General features: G+C 44.9%; 1 protein-coding gene across 1 annotated transcript; it reads left to right on the top strand.

Moving 5' to 3' along the window:
• Positions 1 to 7,888: 7,888 nt before the first annotated feature.
• LOC143962338 (extracellular calcium-sensing receptor-like) lies at positions 7,889 to 24,043 on the top strand. The gene is made up of 5 exons (XM_077471637.1): positions 7,889 to 8,040; positions 9,780 to 10,001; positions 12,396 to 12,687; positions 21,006 to 21,830; positions 23,790 to 24,043. Exons 1-5 carry the CDS (start codon positions 7,889 to 7,891, stop codon positions 24,024 to 24,026), a joined length of 1,728 nt encoding a protein of 575 aa, XP_077327763.1. The 3' UTR covers positions 24,027 to 24,043.
• The last annotated feature ends 1,566 nt before the right edge of the window (positions 24,044 to 25,609 follow it).

The following is a 25,609-nucleotide window of genomic DNA, read 5'->3' on the forward strand; positions in this document are numbered from 1 at the left end:
TCATGCTTTTTTTCTATTACAAGGGATATTTACATTCCTTGTAATAGGAATAAACGTGACACATTTTATTTTTTTTAAAGAACACACAGTAAAAATTTAAAATAAAAGGTAAGATAAAAAAAAAAATTTTTTAAACGTGCCCCGTCCCTCCGAGCTCACACACAGAAGCGAACGCATACATGAGTAGCACCCGGATATGAAAACAGTGTTCAAACCACACATGTGAGGTATTGGTGCGATTGTTAGAGCGAGAGCCCTTGAACTCCTCTGTAACACAAAACATGCAACCTGTAGAATTTTTTAAACATCACCTATGGAGATTTTTATGGGTAAAAGTTTGTCGCCATTCCATGAGCGGGTGCAACTTTGAAGCGTGACATGTTGGGTATCAATTTACTCAGCGTAACATTATCTTTCACAGTATAAAAAAAAAATGGGCTAACTTTACTGTTATCTTACTTTTTAATTCAAAAAAGTTTTTTTTCCCAAAAAAGTGCGCTTGTAAGACGGTGTGACAAAAAGTATACAACCGCCATTTTATTCTCTAGGGTGTTAAAATATATAAAATATATATATATAAAATGTTTGGGGCTCTAACAATTTTATAGCAAAAAAACTGTTTTTAACTTGTAAACACCAAATCTCAGAAAGAGGCTCAGTCCTTAAGTGGTTAAAGAAGATGAGAATTTTGACATTTCATCAATTGCCACGTCACGAATGTTAATTCTAGATTATGAACAGTAGTTTACAAGACTGAACTCTTCCCAGTCGTTCCTTGATTCCGAGCATGCGTGTTTGTACTTTTGACTTTTGTGTAACGGATTTCTGTACTGACCATCTGAAAGTCAGATGTTGAGTTCACATCAGACAAAAATTTTATAGCCAGTGTTTCATTAGATTAGGCAACCCATCAGAATGTGTCATGGAAGTGACGTTCCGTCGCCACCATCTTGCTACACCCCACACTCCTCCACAGTAAGGATACACTGAGAAGGGGGAAAGCGCACATCTTGTTACACCCACCTGAGTTTTGCATTTTACACTTATTTATAACAGTAAAGTGAGTTTATACAGTACTTACAACTTCGTCTGACTGGATAGATGTAGAATTTTAAAAGCAGTGATGAGCCTGCTGATCTCACAGGTTTGCTAATCTTGCAGAATTTCGCTGCTTTTAAAATTCAACATCTAACCAGTCAGACGGAGTTCTAAGTAATGTATTTTACTATATAAACTCACTTTACTGTTAAAAATAAGTGTAAAATGCAAAACTCCGGAGGGTGTATCAAGATGTCCGCTTTCCCCTTTCTCAGTGTATGTTCTGTGGAGGAGTGTGGGGTGTATCAAGATGGCGGTGACAGAACGTCACTTCCGTTACACATTCTGACGGGTCGCCGAATCTGTCGAAACACCGGCACATCTAGCTTTTGTCTGATGTAAAAGTCAAAGCGCCTGTCGAATGTACCGTACTAATGGTCCAAAAATCCGCAGACAGCTCGTCTTCAGATTTTCCTGATTTTTGTACTGTGTGTACGAGGCCAAATTGTACTAATGCCACTGGCTGGGAAAGGGTTAACATCAGGGGCCATCAAAGGGTTAAATGTGTGCCTAGCCTGTGATTTTGTGTACTCTGGGAGGTGCTTTTACTAGGGGAAGACATGGATCTGTGTCCTTGCTTTGCAAGAACACAGGATCCATGCCTTCCCTACTGACAGAACAGCAATGTGTCTTGTTTACATAGGCAGACTGCTGTTTTGCCTGTGTACCAAAACGATCGACAGATGTTGGCTGACATCGAGTCCACAGTACCCGCAATTCGGCTCCTGCTGTGAATAATCACAGTGGGAGTAGGTCGCCGGCTTCGCACCCCAGACCCTGAAGTGCAGGATCACGTATGTATACATGATCCTGCACACAGCAGCCAACCTGTAGCAGAAAATCTGCTATAGGTTGGTCGTCAGGTCATTAATAACATTCAATTACAATATAAATTATGTCATAATTGTATATTTTATATGTATTTTTTTTTTTATTTGCTATAGTTTGTTTTTCCATGAAAGTCGAGTTACACTTAAAGTGGTTGTAAAGGTTCGTTTTTTATTTTCTAAATAGGTTCCTTTAAGCTAGTGCATTGTTGGTTCACTTACCTTTTCCTTCGATTTCCCTTCTAAATGTATTTTTTCTTTGTCTGAATTTCTCACTTCCTGTTTCTCCTCTGTAAACTTCACACCATCATCCGAGCGGTGTTTAGTCAGCCAGAACAGATTACTGAACAGCTTACTGAGGAGGAACAGGAAGTGAGAAATTCAGACAAAGAAAACAAAGAAAAAAACATTTTGAAGGGAAATCGAAGGAAAAGGTAAGTGAACCAACAATGCACTAGCTTAAAGGAACCTATTTAGAAAATAAAAAACAAACCTTTACAACCCCTTTAACCCCTTAAATTTAAAGACCTGAGAAGGAAAAAAAAATGGCTGGTGAAAGAGATACTTTGACATCAGTCTTAGGCCGCGTACACACGGGCGGACTGTTCGCCCAACCTTGTCCGCTGAACAGTGTTTGGGCGGACAGTCCGCCCGTGTGTGGGCTTTCAGCGGACAGTTTCAGCGGACAGTTGGACGGACAAAGTCTTTCGGAAATTCCGAAAAACTGTCCGCTGAAACTGTGTTTGAGCGAACAGTCCGCCCGTGTGTGGGCTTGTCCGCTGTACTTTCGAAATGAGCGGACTGTTCCCGCTCGGAAAGTCCGCCCATTTCGAGCGCGTGTACAGGTAGGCGGGGCCCGCGAAGGAGACGTCGCGGGCTCCGCCGCCTGGAATGGGCTTAAAGGGGAACCCCAACGCCGAAAAAAATCGGCGTGGGGGTTCCCCCAAAGTCCACACCAGACCCTTGTCCGAGCACGCTACCCGGCCGGCCAGGAAAGGGGGGCGAGCGAGCGCGCCCCCCCTCCTGAGCCGTACCAGGCCGCGTGCCCTCAACATGGGGGGGTGCCTTGGGGAAGGGGGGCCGCGCGGCCCCCCCACCCCAAAGCACCTTGTCCCCATGTTGATGAGGACAAGGGCCTCTTCCCGACAACCCTGGCCGTTGGTTGTCGGGGTCTGCGGGCGGGGGGCTTATCGGAATCCGGGAGCCCCCTTTAAGAAGGGGGCCCCCGGATACCGGCCCCCCACCCTATGTGAATGAGTATGGGGTACAATGTACCCCTACCCATTCACCTGTGAAATAAAGTACAAAAAAAAACACAACACAGGGAAAAAATATTTTATTGCACAGCTCCGGGGGGTCTTCCGTCTTCGGGGGTCTTCTCGCCGGACTCCTCCGCTATGTGTGTGTAGCTCTTTTGCTAGCGGAGGAGTCCGGCTTTCTTCCTCCCCGCCGCCGGCCTCTTCTCCCGACTTCGGGGGTCTTGTCCCCCTCTTCGGTTCTTCTGCCGGGCCACCGCGCCTTCTTGTAGCTCTTTTACAGGCGGTGGCCCGGTCTTCTGTCGCCGCTGTCGTCGCCGCCGCCGCCTTCCGTTCTTGTTCTTCTTCTTGTTCTTCTTCTTCTTCTCCTGGAGATGTTGACTCGACGAGCTCTCCGGCCGGAATGCCAGGGACACGCTCCGCTGCCACTTATATAGTGACAATGGGGCGGTGTCACATGGTATATGTCACATGGGTTGGTCACATGGTGACCCCGCCCCCTTACGATGTCATAGTCCCCATGTGACATCAACCCATGTGACCAACCCATGTGACATATACCATGTGACACCGCCCCATTGTCACTATATAAGTGACCGCACAGCGCGGCTCTGGCATTCCGGCCGGAGAGCTCGTCGAGTCAACATCTCCAGGAGAAGAAGAAGAAGAACAAGAAGAAGAACAAGAACGGAAGGCGGCGGCGGCGACGACAGCGGCGACAGAAGACCGGGCCACCGCCTGTAAAAGAGCTACAAGAAGGCGCGGTGGCCCGGCAGAAGAACCGAAGAGGGGGACAAGACCCCCGAAGTCGGGAGAAGAGGCCGGCGGCGGGGAGGAAGAAAGCCGGACTCCTCCGCTAGTAAAAGAGCTACACACAGATAGCGGAGGAGTCCGGCGAGAAGACCCCCGAAGACGGAAGACCCCCGGAGCTGTGCAATAAAATATTTTTTCCCTGTGTTGTGTTTTTTTTTGTACTTTATTTCACAGGTGAATGGGTAGGGGTACATTGTACCCCATACTCATTCACATAGGGTGGGGGGCCGGTATCCGGGGGCCCCCTTCTTAAAGGGGGCTCCCGGATTCCGATAAGCCCCCCGCCCGCAGACCCCGACAACCAACGGCCAGGGTTGTCGGGAAGAGGCCCTTGTCCTCATCAACATGGGGACAAGGTGCTTTGGGGTGGGGGGGCCGCGCGGCCCCCCTTCCCCAAGGCACCCCCCCATGTTGAGGGCACGCGGCCTGGTACGGCTCAGGAGGGGGGGCGCGCTCGCTCGCCCCCCTTTCCTGGCCGGCCGGGTAGCGTGCTCGGACAAGGGTCTGGTGTGGACTTTGGGGGAACCCCCACGCCGATTTTTTTCGGCGTTGGGGTTCCCCTTTAAGCCCATTCCAGGCGGCGGAGCCCGCGACGTCTCCCTCGCGGGCCCCGCCTACCTGTACACGCGCTCGAAATGGGCGGATTTGCCTCCGCCTTACGTGGGCGAGTCCGTTCATTTCAAAAGTTGAGCGAACTGTTTGCCCAACCTTGTTCGTCAAACAGTCCGCTCGTGTGTGGGCAAGTCCGCTCATGCAAATTTTTGAGCGGACTGTTTGCCGAAACTGTTTGACGAACAAGGTTGGGCAAACAGTCCAAGCGTGTGTACGCGGCCTTAGTGGCATTGTATGGCATTTGCTTCCCTTGGCAAAACGTAAATTAGCACATCAAAGATGAAGCATGCAAGACTATCTTCATCTTCCTGGAATGCAACAGAATTCCGCGGGCCCTGGAATATGCAGCAAGCTGAATGGCGACATATCTGTTGTGACACAGCTCTTAGGGCCAAGACAGACTTCTACACTGCGTTACGGTGCAGTATTTTGTAACATTATGTGCATTAGCATCATAGGCGTGAGCAGGGGGTTTGTAAAGTGTGCCTGGGCACACCCTAATCACTGCGTGCGTTGCCGATTCCCCCTATTGCCTGGGCTTCCCCTCGTGTTGCACTCCAGGAATCAAGAGTGGGGGAAAGGGTTAGCAAATATGTAATTTACCGTCCCCTTCCTTTTCTAAATGAACACAGTGAACGCATTCCTTCATAATTTAAGCATTATAAACTGTGTTGACTATGTTTCAGTTTGTGAATGAACAGGAAGCTGCTCAGCACAGAGCACTTCTTATTCATTCACTGTGCAGCTGCAGCTGCAGCTGCAGTGAAAGACATGTGTGTTTGAGCTTTGGGGTGCACACCCTAATGCAATAAGCTGCACACACCTATGGTTAGCATGCTGACATTTCATTTATTTTAAATGCAACCCCAAAGCTCTAAATGCTCATATACACATGCTTAAAAATGTGGCATTGGAAACCCTTTTTTCAATGTGCTCTGAATGCCAAGCAAAGCACCTCTCACTAGATCAAATCCAAACCAGCACGCAAACCGGAAAGACCTCATCAGCAGTCACTTCTGGTTCATGTATGTAGCACCCTCTAGTGTGCCACTAGTGTCAGAGTAGGTAAAACATATTCTGGCTCATGTTTAAACCCTCTGAGTCTTAATCTGGTTAAGGGTTATTAGAGTTCAGGTCTGGGTGCCTCATGCAGACATGTCTCTGGTCTGGTTTAGTTTGGAGAAATTTCTAAAGGCTAGTGGGCATAGGCCAAGAGGATTAATCTGCATACTTAGGGGAGCTTGATGAATCCCCGTGTAGTAGGCCTGGCAGGGTGGTTCGGTTTGCCCTTAAGTATTATTGGATGAGTAATGCTGGGAGGGGAGTCGGGTGAAAGATGGAGATGCAGTGCTAAGGGGACTGTCGTGGCCTCGACGGACCCCTGCCGGAGAGGGGCTCTACCTTGGGCTGGGGCTCAGGTGGCTGGCCTGGAAGGATCCTACCACAGGAGATATTGAAAGGAGGCTTTCCTGAGAGGCAGCAAGAGCAAGGAGGACAGTGTGTGTACCACATAACGGTGCAGGAACTTACAAAGGGGAGAGACTAACACATGTAGTAGGTCTCTCTGGAGGATAGCGATGTGCTTAAATCTTCCCTACCTTGCCCTGGAAGATCTCCAGAGAGTCAGTCAGGTAGACTGGTGAAGAGAGTCAATTGGGTAGACTGGTGAAGAGAGTCAGTCAGGTAGACTGGTGAAGAAAGTCAGTTGGATGGACTGGTGAAGAGAGTCAGTCGGGTAGACTGGTGAAGAAAGTCAGTTGGGTGGACTGGTGAAGAGAGTCAGTCGGGTAGACTGGGGAAGAGTCAGTCGGGTCCACTGGGGAAGAGTCAGTTGGGTGGACTGGTGAAGAGATCCAGTTGGGTGGACTGGTGAAGAGAGTCAGTCGGGTAGACTAGTGAAGAGAGTCATTTGGGTCCACTGGGGAAGAGTCAGTCGGGTCCACTGCTGAAGAGAAGCAGCCAAGTGGGCTAGCATTTCTTGCAGTGGTAGAGCTGGGATCAGTGTCTACAAGGGAGTTGGAGGTACTCCAGCATTCAGTTCACAACACATTGTGCTACTTTTTAAGGGACGGAGAGCTCCTAGCCTGTAAGGGACTGTTGCTGACGTAACAGAGACTGTTTGCTATTAAAGAGGGGTCAGACCTGTACTGACCAAGGAGGAGGAATTAATTGGAGTTGTACAGGATAAGGGAGAAGAATCAATCAAAATTGTATATAGGGAGGAAGTTGTTCCTGATTTTGTTAATCTCAAGTTGGGCATCCCATAATTCCCATTCCCATCCAAGTTATACCCCCTAAGAGCCGGTTCACACAGGGGCGACACGACTTTCAACACAACTTTTGGAGGCAACTTGGACACGACTTGAACACGACTTGGGCATGACTTGGGGCGACTTACAACACGACTTTAAGTTGCCCCAGGCCAGGCGACTTTAGCCGTGGCCAATCAGAGAATGAACTCTGAAGGGGAAACTCCATGCCAAATTAAAAAAAAAATTGGCATGGGTCCCCCCTCCGAGAGCATACCAGGCCCTTAGGTCTGGTATGGATTCTAAGGGGAACCCCCCTACACCGAAAAAATGGCGTGGGGGTCCCCCCAGATCCATACCAGACCCTTATCCGAGCAGGCTACCCGGCCGGCCAGGAAAGGGGGTGGGGACGAGCGAGCGCCCCCCCCTCCTGAGCCATACCAGGCCGCCCTTCCCCAAGGCACCCCCCCATGTTGAGGGCACGTGGCCTGGTACCGCTCAGGAGGGGGGCACTCGCTCGTCCCCACCCGCTTTCCTGGCTGGCCAGGTAGCGTGCTTGGATAAGGGTTTGGTATGGATCTGGGGGGACCCCCACGCTATTTTTCCGGCGTAGGGGGGTTCCCCTTAGAATCCATACCAGACCTAAGGGCCTGGTATGCTCTCGGAGGGGGAACCCACGCAAATTTTTTTAAATAAATTTGGCGTGGAGTTCCCTCTTCAGAGCTGATAATTCTGTGAGAGTCGCCTCCGTATAGACGGAGATCCGACTTGTAGGCGACCTCCATTGAAATCAATGGGTACCAGTCGCCTACAAGTCGGATTGAAGTAGTACAGGAACCTTTTCTGAAGTCGGAGCGACTTCAGTAGTGTGCATTAAGACGGCTCTCATTCACTTACATTGATTTTTACATGTTGTCCGACCTGAGGCGACTAGAGGCGACCTGAAGTTGGATCTGAGTCGCCCCTGTGTAAACCGGCTCTAATAAAAACACAAAGAAAAAAAAAAAGCTCAAGGACTGTTTACTGTGTCTGGATGAAAGCTGAAGTTGTTGTATGCTTGGCTGTGCAGCAGTGGGAAACACTGTTAATAGCGGCCCCTATGGAGGTAAAGCTACATGTGTATATATTCTGGGATTTGTCTGGTGCAGGTGTCACATCTGGTGTGCAGAATGAAGAAGCAGGAAGGTAAGCTGTTTCTGGTTCGGAGTGGAGCAACTAGCAGATGGCACACATGGTGCGCAACATGGGAAAGCTATAGCAGAAGGTGAATAGGGACCAGAGAGAGAGGACTGAGTGGCAGAGAATCAGCAGAGCTAGGGGACCAGAGGGGGGAAAAACTAACAGAAGTCACAAGTTGTAAGCAGAATGGGAGCAATATAGTGGGAGATGGGCAGGGACTGGAGAGAGAAAAGACCTGAAAGTGGCGGAGAATCAGCAGAGCTGGAGAACTAACATGGGGGAACCGAGAGAATGTCACAAGGGGGTGTGCAATATGGATACAATAATGTGGCAGATGAGCGGAGACTGGAGTGAGTGGAGGATCAGCAAACCTGAGGATCAGCAGAGCTGGGGGTTACTACTGAGTGGGGCATCAGAAGAGCTGGGGGGGGGACTTCTGAGCCAAGTATCTGCTAAACAAGGGTACTAATGAGCAGAGGATCTTCTGAGCAGGGGTATTAATGATCTGGGGATCTGATGAACGGGGGTACTAATGAGCTGGGGGTTTTACTGATTTGGGGGTTACTACTCAGCCAGAGTATAATGAGAACTTTAAAACAAATAGAAAATCAACACACACAGGGCATTTGCCAAGCTTCTTTACCACATGAGCTCCGAAAGATTTACCACCTTCATGATCGGGACATATTTTTCTATTCAGCACTGTGCTACTTTAACTGGCAATTGTGCAGTCATGCAATACTGTACCCAAATTAAATTTTGATAATTTTTTCACACAAATTTACTTTTTGATATACTGTATAAACGGAAAAAGATGGAACATTTAAAAAAAATTACAATACTTTTTACTTTCTGCAATAAAACATATCCAATAAAACATGTAAACAAATCAAATTTCTTCATAAATTTAGGCCAAAATGTTTTCTGCTACATGTCTTTGGTAAAACAAAATTCCAGTAAGTGTATATTAATTGGTTTGCATCAAAGTTATAACATCTACCAAGTATGAACATTTTTACCAAAGACATGTAGCAGAATATATTTTGGCTTAAATTCATTAAGAATTTTTTTTTATTTTTTTATTTTATTGGATATGTTTTATAGCAAAAAAGAAAAAAATATATATTTTTTTGTTTCCCAAATGTTCCATTGTTTTTTTTTGTTTTTTTTCAAAAAACAGGGGTGATCAAATACCAACAAAAGAAAGCTCTATTTGTGTGAAAAAAAAAGACATAAATGTAATATGCGTACAGTATTGCATGACTGCTCAATTGCCAATTAAAGTGGTGCAGTGCTGTATAGGAAAAAATGGCCTTGCCATGAAGGGGGGTGAAACCTTCTGGAGGGCAAGTGGAAATATGGGCTGCTTGGAGCCAACAATAGTGCAGAGCGTGCATGCACACCGGGCCACATGCCAGGGTTGACACTTGCAGTTGATGTGGCAATGATCCTATGCACAAGGCCATTCGCCACAATACACAATGGTCTGCTCCTACTGGAATGCATTGGACCTTCCTTACAAAAAGTGGAGGTAAAGGGGAATTTTCCCCTGATTTTTGGGAGATCTCTATTCACTTCCTGTCATGTCTTTGGGAGAGGATGGGAGGAGCAAAAGCAGCAAATGAAATATTGATAGAAGCTCTAACCCTTCCCCCATTCAATCCAAAACTGAAAAAAAAATGTGTTGACTAAAGTTCCACTCGAAAATTTAATCAAGACAAATATTCTCCTTTGTTTTATTGTAGGGCCATGGCTCATTTTTACCAGACCTTGTGGCATCTGACCATCCACTATCTCATTCTGGTCTCTCACAGCAGCCATCTTGGATGTGGACTGAGTCTTTCAAACCTGCCGTTGATTTATGAGGCTGGTGACCTGTTGATAGGTGCCATAATTCCCTTCCACACGGACAGAGTCTCCCCAACCATAACTTTTAAAGAGATGCCTCCAGAGGACGTCTGCACATGGTAAGTGTTGTTTTCTGTATACAAAGTTCAACAGAATTTAACCGTACCTGTCATAAATTACTTAAAGCCAGCCATAGAAGGATCGAAATTTGGCCGGTTCAGCAGAGACCAGCTGAGATTTGATCCATCTTTGAGCAGGCTGGTTGTACTGAAGTCAATCCACCGATCAACATGTACAACCAGCCTATTACATTTTTTTGCATGCAATTATTGCCAGCAACCACAGCAGCTGGCAGCGATCATTGTATTGTGCCGGCAGGGAAGGCTCCCCGTTGGCAGAGCACAATAGGGTTGTGGGAGGTCCCCATCAACACTGACTATGTTGATGGGGGAATCAAGCGATTTTCTTTTCTTCCACCCATGGTGAAAGGAAAGAAAATTGTACAAACTATGATTTACTTACTTTACTCTTCATTATACAGTTATAAGTAACCAGTTAATGTATCAATATGGATTGTAAAAGAACACCAAAATATGTGAAAAAATCCACACAAATGCAGAGAGTAAATGCAAACTCCAAGTAGATGTCTACAAGGAAATTAACCGAGGACTCCACAGGACTTGACACTCACTCAGTTTTAACTGGATGGACTACTGTCTTTATTCAACCTTACTAACTATGTAACTATGTAACTCCAGTGGTACAATGCTGTAGTACTAAAAAGTGGTAAACCCTAATAAGGACTTCTCTTATTTGGGTCCTTTTGGGCTTTTCGAAAAATAAATCAAACGGACCTAGAAATAGAACATCAAATCTATTTCAAATCTATCCGACAGACTCAATTCCGACGGACTAAAATCTGGAAAAACGTTTGTCTGTGTGCTGGTCCGACAGACCAAATACGACACAAGGGAAAATATTGGCTACTGAACTTAATTGTTTAGTCCCATTTACGTCATCATGTTCAAAACAAATGGACTTTTAAATGGACTTAGTCCTTTCGTGTGTGGCCAAGTCCGTTCGTTTTGAAAGTCCATCGGAACTCAACCAAAAGTCCGTCAGGAAGACCGTCGGACCTAGTCTGCCAGAAAGTCCGGTCGTGTGTATGCGGCATTAGGGGTTTGGCTGAACATGGGTTTGAACCAAAACTTTGAGGCCAAACTCAAGCTTATTCCTACTGTGCATTACAGAGCATCTCCCCCTTCATTGTAGAGAGGTGGGTGTTTGTAGCTCTGTCCTATGGTTACAATGCCAGTACCTATGATAGCCTTCAAAGCCATCCCTGTGCCATTTAGATCTTATGCCTTGATTTTTACCCAATAATGAGATAGAGCCCATTCCCTTTGGGATTTACTAAGCCCAAACTACTGCTTGACTATCTGTCTATTTCCAGAGGCTTTACTTCATATTGATGTTCTTCCTGTTCATTGTCGATTAATGGAGGCATAATGGAGTCTAATTTCAACTTGGTTGATGTTGAGGTTCTATGTTCAGCCTGAGCCAAGAATACACGCATACCTCCTAACTGTCCCTGATTTGGAAGAACGGTCCCTCTTTGGGAACATATTCCCTCTGTCCCTCGCAGCTCCTCAAATGCCCCTCATTTTTAGTCTGATATAAATACCTGTATAAAAAAAGAACAATCGTTATCTAGTAGTTTATAGTGCTAACCTTTCAACCAGTTTTCTAAATTGTTGCACTGGTAAATTTCAAAAGCCGGTATAAAGGCAAAGTGGTAAGAACACTTGTGGGTTTAACCAATCCTTTTTTTGCGTATTAATTCTCTATGTAATGGGGGAGTGGCAGGGGTGTGGCTTTTGCCTACATACATTTTGGTGTCCCTCTTTTCCATCTCAGAAGGTTGGGAGGTATGTGCATTTGACCTATGCAGGGATGCAACAATTGATTTGAAGACTATGTCCCCAAAACCAGCACCACCTAGGACCAGGGATCAACATACATGTAAAGCTCAAACAACAAAACCGTTCTTCACAAGCTGTCCACACTACTATATATACACAAAACATATCAAGACCAGGTGTATGAAAAAGTGTAAACGTTATTAATACATATACAGTAAATCCTACAAACAGACATGTAGGGGTTTATGTATATAATGTTTGAATAGCAATTCACCCAGTGAACGTGCATGTACATTCGTTTGTTGCTAATAGGATAAAAAAAAGAATGTTATTAGACTATTTCCTGTGCTGGATGAATCTTTTTCATAGATTTAGGTGAAAAGCCTCACATTTGACCGCTAGATGGCGCTAAGTTTCATAGGAAATTTCTATAATATTTAACACCATCTAGTGGCCAAAAGAAGAATTTTTCACTTTAAATCAGTGCCCCACCTAAACCTACCCATATGGCAAGTGACTATATGCCCCATAGCATACATTCATATTAATGCACAGTGTCAGTATAATAAAACTCTTCTATTAAACCTCCAGGTTCCTTTTTGAAACCTACCAGCAGTTCCAGGCATTGAGGTTTGCAGTGGAAGAAGTCAATGCAAATCCAGATGTCCTCCCGAACATGACTCTGGGGTTCTATGCCTACGACTCTTGTTCTGTATTGCAAAGGGAGCTGGAGGGAACACTGGGCATGCTGACCGGACACAATCAGGCAATTCCAAATTATTCACGGCTTGGAAGACCTCCAGTGGCTGCCATTCTTGGACACTCCATGTCCACCTACTCTATTCTCATGGCTCATATCCTAGGACTGTACAGATATCCACAGGTAAATGCGTAGCTGGGCTAAGGGGTAAGTGGAAGAGGCAGACATCTTGGGTGCTTCAGCAGGAGAGGGGAGCAAAAAGGACTTAACCTGCAACTAGGGATGGGCCAAACATCTGGACAGGCAGAAAGTTTGAGCGAACATGCAAACCTTATTAAAGTCTATGGGACACAAACATGAAAAATCAAAAATGCTAATTTTAAAGGTTTATATGCAAGTTATAAAAAGTGCATGGGGACCCGGGTACTGCCATAGGGGACATGTATCAATGCAAAAACTGTTTTTAAAACAACAATTTTTTTTCAGGAGCAGCGATTTTAATAATGCTTAAAGCGAAACAATAAAAGTTATAGATTAATTTAAATATCATACCTGGGGGTCCCCTTAGCCTGCCTGTAAAGTGGCGCACCTGTGTGATGTGTAGAACAGTGCCACAGCAAAATGACATTTTTCTTAAGGAAAAAATTTAATTCACACTTGCTGGTGGCTGTAATGCAGGGGTGCCCAACCTTTTGAAGAGCGAGGGCCACTTAAGCGACTTGATAACCGGTCGCAGGCCACAATGAGCGGAGTGGGTGGATGGCATATCCGTGTCCACACTGCATTTGCAGAGCGGACACAGACACAGCCCACGATACTTTTTGGTGGATCATATTGGAGGTAGAACACAAGTCGGTTTATGTCTGCCACTACTTAGAGGTGAATGGAGGGTCCATTTGGTTGGACTGTCGGACTGACCATGTGAAAGCGGTCCAAGGCTGCCTTCACACTGATGCGCTGGGGTTTACCCGCACCACGCGTGCAACGCAGTTTACCTTTGGCTTTCCTTTAGTTTGCAATAGACATCTATTATATTCTGCAGGTTTGGTGCACTTTCAGAAAGCTCACCAAACTCACAGGTAATAATAGAAGTCTATGGCTCAGTGCAGGTAACCCGCAGGTAAACTGCTCTGCACTTGCGGATCAGTTTGAAAGCAGCCCAGTAACCACTGCAGAACAGATATGCCCATATATACACTGTGATTTTCGTAATAAACTGACCTTTAATAACAGTATTCTTTCTATTCTATCCCAGAGCAGGAGGTCGCGGGCCACATCAGAGGGCTCCGCGGGCCACTGGTTGGGCACCCCTGCTGTAATGTATTGCCGTGTCCCGGCAATATAGATATAAATCAAGGAAAAAATCAGCGTGGGCCCCCCCCCCCCCTCCAGTCCATACCAAGCCCTTCGGGTCTGATATGGATTTTAAGGGGAACTTCACGCTATAATAAAAAAAAATTGGCGTGCCATACCAGACCCTTATCTGAGCAAGCAGCCTGGAGGACTGGATCGGGGGGCAAGCGAGTGACCATACCAGGTCACATGCCCTCAATATCAATATGAGGAGGGTGCTTTGGGATCCTCCACAAAGCACCTTGTCCCCTTGTTGATGGGGACAAGGAACTCTTCCCAACAACCCTGGGCATTGGTTGTTGGGGGCTGTGGGTAGGGGGCTTATGGGAACCGGTCCCCCCCCCCCATGTGAATGGGTATCGGGTACATTGTAACCCTAACCCATTCACCAAAAAAAGTGTCAAAAATTAAAAACCACAATGGACAGGTTTTGACAATTCCTTTATTTAAAAAAAAAGTGTCCCGCAATGTGAATCCATCTTCAATCAAGCCGCCCAACGGACCCAAAAAATTGTAAAAAAGTCGCTGATGTAACCCCCCTCTAATGTCACATGATTTCAGAAGGGGGTGGGGTCACTCGGTTACATCACTGGGTGGCCCCGCTTTTGCCTGTCAAACAGCTGTCACAGCCAAGAGACAGCAGTTGCCAGAAGGCCTCCCATTGAAGCAGAGCTTTTTTTATTATCTATTTATCAGGGTCCATCGGGCGGCGTGATTGAACATGGATGGACATCACGGGAAACTTTTTTTTTAAATAAAGGAATTGTCAAAAACTGTCTGTTATGATTTTACTTTTTGATACTTTTTTTGGTGAATGGGTAGGGGTACAATGTACCGCTACCCATTCACATGGGGGGGGCAGGATCTGAGGGCCCCCTTGTTAAAGGGGGCTTGAAAATTTTCGATAAGCCTCCCTGCCTGCAGACCCCAACAACCAATTGCCAGGGTTGTCAGGAAGAGATCCTTGTCCCCATCAACATGGGGACATGGTGCTTTAGGAGGACCCCAAAGCACCCTTCCCATGTTGAGGACAAGTGGCCTGATATGGCTCAGGAAGGGAGGTGCTCGCTCATTCCCCCTTTCCTTTCCTGCCAGACTGCTTGTTTGGATAAGGGTCTGGTATGGATTTTGGGGCGGACCTCACACCAATTTATTTTTTAATTTTGGCGTGGAGTTCCCCTTAAAATCTATGCCAGACACAAAGGGCGTGGTATGGATTTTGGGGAGGACCCCCACACAGTTTTTTATTTAAATTGGCGTGGAGTTCCCCTTAAAATCTATACCAGACACAAAGGGTATGGTATGGAGTTTGGGAGGAGCCCGCATCCTTAATTCTCTCATAGGGTACCCCTTAACCACTTAAATGCACTGAATTATATACTCTGCACTGACTGCGCGGTATATATATATATATATATATATATATATATATATATATATATATACAGGACTGCACTGTATATACAGTGCCTTGAAAAAGTGTTCATACCCCTTGAAATTTTTGCCATGTGACAACCAAAAACATAAATGTATTTTATTGGGATTTTATGTGATAGATCAACACAAAGTGGCACATAATTGTGAAGTAGAAGAAAAACGATAAATGATTTTCAAACATTTTTGATAAATAAATATCTGAAAAGTGTGGAGTGCATTTGTATTCAGCCCCCTTTACTCTCTTTCAGTTCAGTGATATTCTTGGGATGTCTGGTGTGAATCGCTTTCTTGAGGTCATGCCACAGCATCTCAATCGGGTTGAGGTCAGGACTCTGACTGGGCCACTCCAGAAGGCGTATTTTCTTCTGTTTAAGCCATTCTGTTGTTGCTTTGGGTCGTTGTCCTGTTGCAACACCCATCTTCTGTTGAGCTTCAGCTAGTGGACAGATGGCCTTAAGTTTTCCTGCAAAATGTCTTGACAAACTTGGGAATTCATTTTTCCTTCGACGATAGCAATCCGTCCAGGCCCTAACACAGCAAAGCAGCCCCAAACCATGATGCCCCCACCACCATACTTCACAGTTGGGATGAGGTTTTGATGTTAGTGTTCTGTGCCTCTGCCTCCACACTTAGTGATGTGTGCTTCTTCCAAACAACTAAACTTTGGTTTCATCTGTCCACAGAATATTTTGCCAGTACTGCTGGGGAACATCCAGGTGCTCTTGTGCAAACTGTAAACGTGCAGCAATGTTTTTTTTGGACAGCAGTGGCTTCCTCTGTGGTATTCTTCCATGAAATCCATTCTTGTTTAATGTTTTACGTACTGTAGATTCGCTAACAGGGATGTTAGCCTATGCCAGAGACTTTTGTAAGTCTTTAGCTGACACTCTAGGATTCTTCTTCCCCTCATAGAGCAGTCTGCGCTGTGCTCTTGCAGTCATCTTTACAGGACGCCCACTCCTAGGGAAAGTAGCAGCAGTGCTGAACTTTCTCCATTTATAGACAATTTGTCTTACCATGGACTGATGAACAGCGAGGAGAGACACTTTTATAACCCTTTCCAGCTTTATGCAAGCCAATAATTCTTAATTGTAGGTCTTCTGAGAGCTCTTTTGTGCGAGGCATTCACATCAGGCAATGCTTCTTGTGAAAAGCAAACCCAGAACTGGTGTGTGGTTTTTTTAAAGTTCAGGGCAGCTGTAACCAACACCTCCAATCTCATCTCATTGATTGGGCTCCAGCTGGCCGACACCTCACTCCAAGTAGCTCTTGGAGATCTCATTAGTCTAGGGGTTCACATACTTTTTCCACCTGCACTGTAAATATTTACATGGTGTGTTCAATAAAAACATGGTAACATTTAATTATGTGTGTGTTATTAGTTTAAGCAGACTGTGATTGTCTATTGTTGTGAATTAGATGAAGATCGGATCGCATTTTATGACCAATTTGTGAAGAAATCCATATCATTCCAAAAGGGTTCACATACTTTTTTTGCAACTGTATATTCTACATTGACTGTACTGTGTGTGCGTGTGTATATATATATATATATATATATATATATATATATATATATATATATATATATATATATATATATATATATATATATATATATATATATATATATATATATACTTGAGCTAGATTAGGGAGGTTAGATAGTGGCCTGCACGCTACTAACTAAGCTGCCTAATCTAGCTCAAGTTCTCTCAACCTCGCAACGTTATCATACTATATACGGCCACCATGTAAGCAGCTTTATATAGTGTGATGCGTGGACTTAGCCCCCTGAGCCATGATTGGCCAAAGGCACCCTGCGTTCCAATTCGAACATCGAGACAATCCCTACTCACCAACTATGTAACTACGTGTTTAAAAAAAATTACCGGCAAAAGAAAAAAAAACGGCGTGGGCCCCCCCCCCCCCCAAAATCCATACCAGATACTTATCCGAGTATGCAGACCAGCAGATCAGGAAAGGGAGGGGACAAGTGAGCGCCCCCCTCCTCTCCTGAGCCATGCCGCATGCCCTCAACAAGGGGGGATCCTCCCCATGTGAATGAGTATGGGGTACATTGTACCCCTACCCATTCACCCCAAAAGGCAGTGAAGTGTTAAAAAAGGTGTTTGACAAGTCCTGTATTAAAAATTAAAAATTACCCCGGTTTTTGCTCCAACTTGTCTTCTTTCTCTGGTATCAATGTCTTCTACCTACTATAGTTTCTTCTCCCTCTGGTGCAGTCTTCTCCTTGAGCTGTCTTTTCCTTGTGCTGTCTTCTTGTTGAGGGCATTTGGCCTGGTATGGTTTGGGGGGGGGGGGGACGCTTGCTTATCCCCTCCCTATCCTGAACTGCTGGGCTGCATGCTCAGAAAAGGGTCTGGTATGGATTTTGGGGGGGACCTCATGCCATTTTTTTTAAATGTTGGCGGGGGGGTCCTCTCTGAAACCATACTAGATCCGAAGGGCCTGGTATGGACCTGGGGGGAGACCCCATGGCATTTTTTTCACTATTTTTTTTTTCCAGCAATTTTTTTTTAGATTGAGCTGTCAGCTGATGACTCATCGGCTAAGGACACGGCGGCTGGCTTCCTGGCCTGTTCCTTAGTAATCAACTGTATACAGTGTTTAAACGGAAAAATAAAAACTGCAAAGCACATAAAAAATCACATCATAATCACAACATTTGCATTTCTGGTTAAACGCATAGAGGTAAACTTGCAACATAGGAAACCATGTTAAAAGGCCTGTAGGGTGTTTCTGCAAACTGCTAAACACACTAAAAAACACATAGGTGTGAACCATGGGTAACACCTTGCCCGAAGGTGTGCTCATCAATGCCTCGGACCAGGAGGAGGCTGTGGTCATATGAAGAATCAAAGATTAAAGTGGTTCTGAAGCCTTCATGTTTGCACACCCCCCTTATATTCACCGGAGCCCGATCCAGAGATGTGCACAAGAGATCTCTCCTGGGCCTCCTCATTGGCTGTGACAGAGCAGCGGGAGACATATGGAGGAGGGGCCAGAAGTGGCAGCGGGGGACCCGAGAAGAGGAGGATCAGATCTGCTCTGCTCCAAACCATTACATAGAGCAGGTAAGTATTACATTGTTGTTATAAAAAAAGTACAGAACCTTTACAAACATTTTAATGCAGTCCCCAACTCAGAGATGAGCCACTTGTGTGCTGTAATAATGTACAGAGTTCCTCAATAAGATGTTCCATCCCAAGTAACTACACACTTGTAATGATGTATATTTGCATTCGGAGGGACAGTCAGAGCGCTTTCCCACCCCACCAGTCCAGTCCCCCTCTGTTACCTCACTCCCAGTAACAGAATGGAGTCCCGCTGAGCACATAGCAGGCCCCATGCATGCTTATTAACTCTCTCCTTCCTGTACCTCATGATCAGGCCATGGCCGTTCAGTTCCGCCTGTCTAGTTTTGACGGCGGACCTGAACGGGCGCTCCATGCTAGTCTATGGAGTGATGGCTGTCAGCGGTGACATGTGCGCTGACATCCGACCCGGTCCGATCTGCCAAAAGCAGATGGGTGGCCCTACGTCCGGATAAGTCGCTGGCGGATAGGATCGGGTGACATCTGATGAAATCCGATCTCTCCATAGAATCCTGCAGCACTCAACAAGCCCCTCCCCGCTCAGTGAGCAGAAAGGGACCTGTCATCTGCCAGCTCCTCGCCAGAGGAGATGGACAGCTTGGAAGGGAGTCGGGGCACCGACCCCCTTGCTACCAGAGGACCTGTCATCTAACCAGGAGCCACGCCAAATGACTGGTTGCCGTAGCTGTTCTTCCTTGTGAGTAAAGCATTCGTAGTGGTGTTACACATACCCCGTAGTGATATTACAGACCCAGGTTCTTTAGGGATACGCCAAGACCCAAAATGCATCCCTTGAATAACTTCAGATCAGGCTCAATGCATTTGAACAACTTTTACTGAAAATTCAGCATAACATGTGCAACAGGATAAAACATTATTTTCCTAACTCTAGTTGAAGCTTCCCCAGTGTACCGGTGCAGGTAAAGTCCATCTGGGTGTGTTGTCCCTAGGTGGAGAATCTCGAATGTAGGTGTCTATAGTTACGAGGGTCCCGATGAGTCAATGTTCCTGAGGTGCACCACAGGTCCCAGCAAGTTTTTGTAAAACTTCCTGTTCTTTCACCCACTCCCCCAGGGACCCGAACCTCTTCCCTTTTATATATCATGGGAAGGGAGGCTGGAACCCAGAAAGCCTGCGAACATGGCTAGCGAAGGCAGCAAAAGCATGAACCCCTTCCCCCTGACCTGGGCAGAGGAGTAAGCTAACTAAACACAGTAGGCAACTTGCCTACATACAGGCACGTAATGTGGACTTACTGCATTCAATGTATACATCTGTGTAAGCATATGGCCTTATACATAAGTAAAAAGTCCAACAGATACAAGCCACAGCAAAAAATGGGACAAGCGAACTGACGCGTTTCACATTTAACAGTGCTTAGTCATAGTTGCCCCTGTAGTGGAGTGTCCAGAACTTCTTTTTGTCTCATGTTGCTATATGCTTAGCTGCCACCTGGTGTTCCAGTTCTGAGGAGAGTTCTATATCCACATTTCCACCTGGAGTGGTGATCCCCTTGCCTTGCCTTATACATGAGTACCATTCAAAAGAGCTGCTGCGTATTTTAATCCTACCCTAGCTGCTACATCAAAAAAAAAGTGGATTACCTGGACCAGCACAGACAATAATTACACTATTTTAAAAAAGTGAGGTGTATAAAGTGTATGAAGGCAGGGGGAGGGGGTGTGCTTGTGTCCACTGCCCGCTGCGAGAGTGTGCCCGCGGCTTGGGCGGTCTCGATGCAGCGACCTGTGATCACTTGGAACAGAAGCAGAATGGGGATCTGCCATTGTAAACAAGGCGGATCCCCATTCTGACAGATGACATGACAGAGATCTACTGTTCCCAATCATCGGGTACAGTGATCTCTGTCATGTCCCAGGCAGCCCATCCCCCCTACAGTTAGAACACACCCAGGGAATACAGTTAACCCTTTGATCACCCCCTAGTGTTAACCCCTTCCCTGCCATTGTCATTTTTACATTGATCAGTGCATTTTTATAGCACTGATCAATGTAATAATGTCTCTGGTCCCCAAAAAGTGTCATTTGGGGTCAGATTTGTCCAACGCAATGTCTCAGTCCCGCTAAAAATCGCAGCCCCTAAATCAATGCCATAGGGGATTATTTACTAAAGTCAAATCCACTTTGCACTAGAAGTGCACACTACAAGTGCAAAGTGCACTTGAAATTGCACTGAAAGTGCACTTGGAAGTGCAGTCACTGTAGATCCAAGGGGGACATGCAAGGAAATTAAAAAACACAATTTTAGCTTGCACATGATTGGAGGATAAAATCAGCAGAGCTTCCCCTAATTTCAGATCTACCCCTCGGATTTACAGCGACTGCACTTCCAAGTGCACTTGCAGTGCGATTTCTAGTGCACTTTGCACTTGTAGTGCAAAGTGGATTTGCCTTTCGTAAATAACCCCCATTGTGTACATGTGGTTGTCAATGTCTACCTATGAAGCGGTTACTACTTATTATCTGTATCAGCATTATTTTGGAGTGTCATAACATTTTCATTCTAATGGTTTAATAATATACCTTAAAATAATGTGCACCTCCTAATGATTAAATTTTTTTACTCTTTCAGATAAGCCACTATGCAACCAGTGCTCTCCTTAGTGACCGCACAAAGTTCCCATCATTTTTCCGGACTGTCCCCAGTGATTCTTTCCAGTCTCAGGGTTTGGCTCAGCTGGTGCTACATTTTGGTTGGACCTGGGTGGGTTTGGTGGCAATGGGAAATGACTATGGACTGCAGGGCATTCAGATCATTAAACAAGAGATCCTCCAGGCTGGAGCTTGTGTGGCCTTCACCGAAATCATACTTCTCAATCAAGCGGACAGAAATGCGCCTTATATCTCGAAGGTCATCAAACAGTCTACAGCAAAGGCTATAATCATTTTCTCTATTGATGTTTTCTTTATTCCTCTCCTGGATGAGATGGTAAAAATGAATGTTACTGGGAAGGTCTTCATAGCAAGTGAAGCCTGGTGCATCTCAACCATACTTTTAGTAGATAAATATTCCTCTATTCTCGCTGGGTCTATTGGATTTTCTTTTCACAGCTCAACAATCCCTGGATTTAAGGATTATCTGAAGAAAGTCCACCCTTCTGACCCTCTAGGGCAAACAGTAACTAAAATATTTTGGGAGATGACCTTTGATTGCAAGTTCCTTGATAAAACAAATACAGATTTCACCAAGAATACCAGATTTTGTATGGGAAATGAGACTCTCCAAACTACAGAGAATGCCTACACTGATGTATCCAATCTGAGAACTTCATACAATATTTACACATCTGTTCAGGTTGCAGCTAAATCCTTGCATGACCTTCAAATGTGCCAGAATGGGAAGGGGCCTTTCTCGAATGGAACTTGTGCCAGGCTTCAGAATATTAAACCTTGGCAGGTAACAGAGGTCATTTGCTATTCCTAGATGACAAACACAATAGTTGCACAGAAATAGTAGAATATTTATGTGGCAGGTGTTCAAGGTTTCCTGCTATAAAGACTTCTTCAGGATATTAGGTAGTTACTGTTCCCAGTTGCCTTTTTCAACCTTTTCAACACAGAGGAACCTTTGAAATAACTTTCCAGTCTCAGGGTGTTATGGTCAGTGGGAAAAATGCTCCTTACACTTGTGGTCATTGGGAAGAATTACCTCCCTTATAGACAGCTAAAAAGATCAATGGTGTCAGTTGGAACTTATCTAAGAGGTAGATGTTGCTCATTGCTCAAGAAACCCCTTGCAACCTCCAGAGGAACCCTAGATTAGAAACCTTAGTTTCCAGTCTTCCATCCAATTGTACATCCTCCCATCCCACACTTGAATCACAAAAGTAGGTTATCATTTTTTGAGAGTAAAGTAGTTCCATGCACTCATCAGACAATGGTGATGTGTACCACCACTTGGGGACTTGGCATCCTTGGTATACCAACCTTTGCTTTGATTGTTCACAATACTGCAATGCACATCATAGACTGGTGTCCAGTACTGGCTGTGGGTTTCTGGGACCTTAACTTTGTAACTAGTAATGCCAGACAGACTGGCTGGGAGAAAGGAACTGGGTGACCCAGGACACTATTACCTATACAAGGTATGCTAAACTGGTGAGACTGGAGTTGGGCTGTGAAAAGACATTGTCACCTTGCCCATGAAGAGAAAAATGACAGTGTCTCTAAAATGGGCACCCTTTATCCCCTTATACTTATTTTATCTGTGCTCTCATGGCTCATTTCTACACCACAGTTAGCAACATCTGCGGCTCTCATACACAGAAGCTGCACTGCCTGCCCTTAACTCACCTCTCCATCCACAGAAGACCTTGTATTTTATAAATGGTTCACAGAATAGGAGATCTAATTTTGCAGTTCTGGAAGTATAGTGAAAGTTATACTATCCAGGATCAATAAAAATGGTAAATAATAAGGAAACAGCAACAATCCTGGAGATGGCATACACCTCATTACAGTTTACTATTTTCTATCCAGCACACATTTTTCTAAAACAAATCTGGAGTTTTTCTTTAAGCAGCAGCATTTTTATGCTAAAGTATTCTTTCAACAAGCAGTCCCAGTTAGGTCTCTTTCTTGAGTCCTGCCCATGACTGACTTGGTTCCAAAAAAAACAAAGCATGTAGACTTCCTGGACGTGATCAGTTGTGGCATAGACCTGATACACCGTGTGCCCTTTCTCTATTGCCAGTACAGGTGAGGGAGCACAGGGTGCTGGTGGGGGAGGAAAGGCGGTGAACTGGAGTGGGACAGGGGCATGGGATGAGCTGCAAGGTTAATATATACATGCACCTTATCACAGGGCACCTGGCACTGCCAGGAGGACATACATTGAGTGTGTGCTGATAGTTCCGGAATAGCTCATGACTCTCTGTCCTTGTGACCAGCCGCTGCACCAATCTAATCCCCTGGTACCTGAGTCTAGCCAATAGAGTACCTTTTTGGGTCAGATCAAAAGGTGAGGGGGCGAAGAGGAAAGACCTGAGAGGGGCATGGTACAAAAAAGCTCTGAGTTTGTTCCTGCACTCAGTTCTGGGGCATAGCATGGGGACGCTGGGATTTTGATAAAATCCTGGAAGAGTCCCACCAAATCCGGGATGGTTAGGAGGTATGCAGATCACTTTACAGAAGAAAAGATTATTAAAGACTTCCAACGATTAGCTTAATTTTAAATTTTATATGCAACATTTTTAATGCGTCTACCAGTAATGATCATTTGGATTCACTATCAAGTCTTGTCATAGGCAAACTGATTGGCTGATGGTTAGTATATTTATTGCTAATCCTGACCCACTATAACCCTATCACAGTAAATGTGTGATTTAATCTCGTGCTGACTTCTTTACCCTTACAGCTGACTCACTATGTACAGAATGTCAGAGTAAGATTAAAAGCTAAAAGAGAGGTCTTCTTCGATAAAAATGGTGATCTCCCCGCGGTGTACGATATTGTCAACTGGCAGAGAACTGATGATGGACTCATAAAGCATGTTAAGGTTGGAAGCTATGATACCGCATCCACTTATGAAGACATCCTGGCAATCAACAGTAGTGCAATAATGTGGGCATCTTCAGAGAACCAGGTACTATAAGAATACTTATTGATGAACTGTAGGAAAGAGAAGAAACATCTCTAAACTATATAGTAGATGGAGAGTGAATAGGGAATTTAACAGTGCTGACTATCAAGAAAATTGAACAATATACAATATAAAATTATATAAATTTTATTCAATACAAGATTAAAATCGAATGACAATAAGGTTATACAATTTTGGTCCGACTGATCAAAAATCATCGATTGAATGAAGGTAAGTTGCTGCACATTATCCCGACATGTTTCGCAGATATGCTTCCTCAGGAGATGTGCGTTTAATCAATCAATAGAAACTCTAAGTTTAAAGAAAATGCGAACATACACAAAATTAGTTAACAACAAAAAATATATAAAAGGACACACTGAGAGAAAAGTATCGCTTGGAAGGTGATACTTTTCCTTCCAAGTGATGCTTTTTTCTCAATGTGTCCTTTTATATATTTTTTGTTGTTAACTAATTTTGTGTATGTTCGCATTTTCTTTAAACTTAGGCCGCGTACACACGGGCGGACTGTCTGCCCAACTTAGTCCGCTGAAACGTGTTTCAGCGGACAATCCGCTCGTGTGTGGGCTTCAGCGGACTTTTTCAGCGGACAGTCTGGCGGACTAAGTCTTTCGGAATTTCCGTAATTTTGTCCGTCCAAACTTGGTTTCAGCGGACAGTCCGCTCGTGTGTAGGCAAGTTGGATGGACTAAGTATGGCGCATGCTCAGAAAGGATTTACACGCCGAAGGTTGCATTGCAGTGTATTGGACGTCGTATTTCTAGTCCCGTCGTACGTGCTGTACACGTCATCGCGCAAGCTTTCAGCGGACTGTCTGTTCATCGTGTGTGGTCAAGTCCGTTCATTCAAAAGTTGAACGGACTGTCTGTCGGATTGTCTGATGAACTTAGTTGGGCAGACAATCCGCCCGTGTGTACGCGGCCTTAGAGTTTCTATTGATTGATTAAAGGCACATCCCCTGAGGAAGCATATCTGCGAAACATGTCGGGATAATGTGCAACAACTTACCTTCATTCAATTGATGATTTTTGATCAGTCAGACCACAATTGTATAACCTTATTGTCATTCGATTTTAATCTTGTATTGAATAAAATGTATATAGTTTTATATTGTATATTGTTACATTTTCTTGATAGTCAGCACCGTTAAAATCCCTATTCACTCTCCATCTACTATACTGTTTAATTTGGGGATGTGGTGCCTACCTATATGGGTGCTTTTGTTTCTATGGTTGAGCCAATTGTAATTTTTAGCTCTGAACTATCTAACTTGGCAAATGATTTGTAATTAGGCTGCTTATTGTAGCATAAGCAAGTAACTAAGGAGTAATACTTTTGGAATCAGCTTGTGGGAGGAGGTAGACAAATGCAGTATTGTGGGAAGATCTGACCAGTTGAGGACTTCATTTATAAAGTAGATATATGATGTTACCATGACCATAATGCTCTTTTAAAGCGCAACTCCATGAGACTTGAAAATTCTCCCATGTAGTGGGGTTGCACCTACACAGCAAGAGTTAACTACTTGTTTACATCTAGGGGGCATGGAAAAGTAGATTCACTTGCCTGTCCCT

This window comes from Lithobates pipiens, unplaced genomic scaffold (genome assembly GCF_037356315.1).
Source record: "Lithobates pipiens isolate NorthernLeopardFrog02 unplaced genomic scaffold, aLitPip1_a1.2 Scaffold_8, whole genome shotgun sequence".
NCBI classification, from domain to species: domain Eukaryota; kingdom Metazoa; phylum Chordata; class Amphibia; order Anura; family Ranidae; genus Lithobates; species Lithobates pipiens.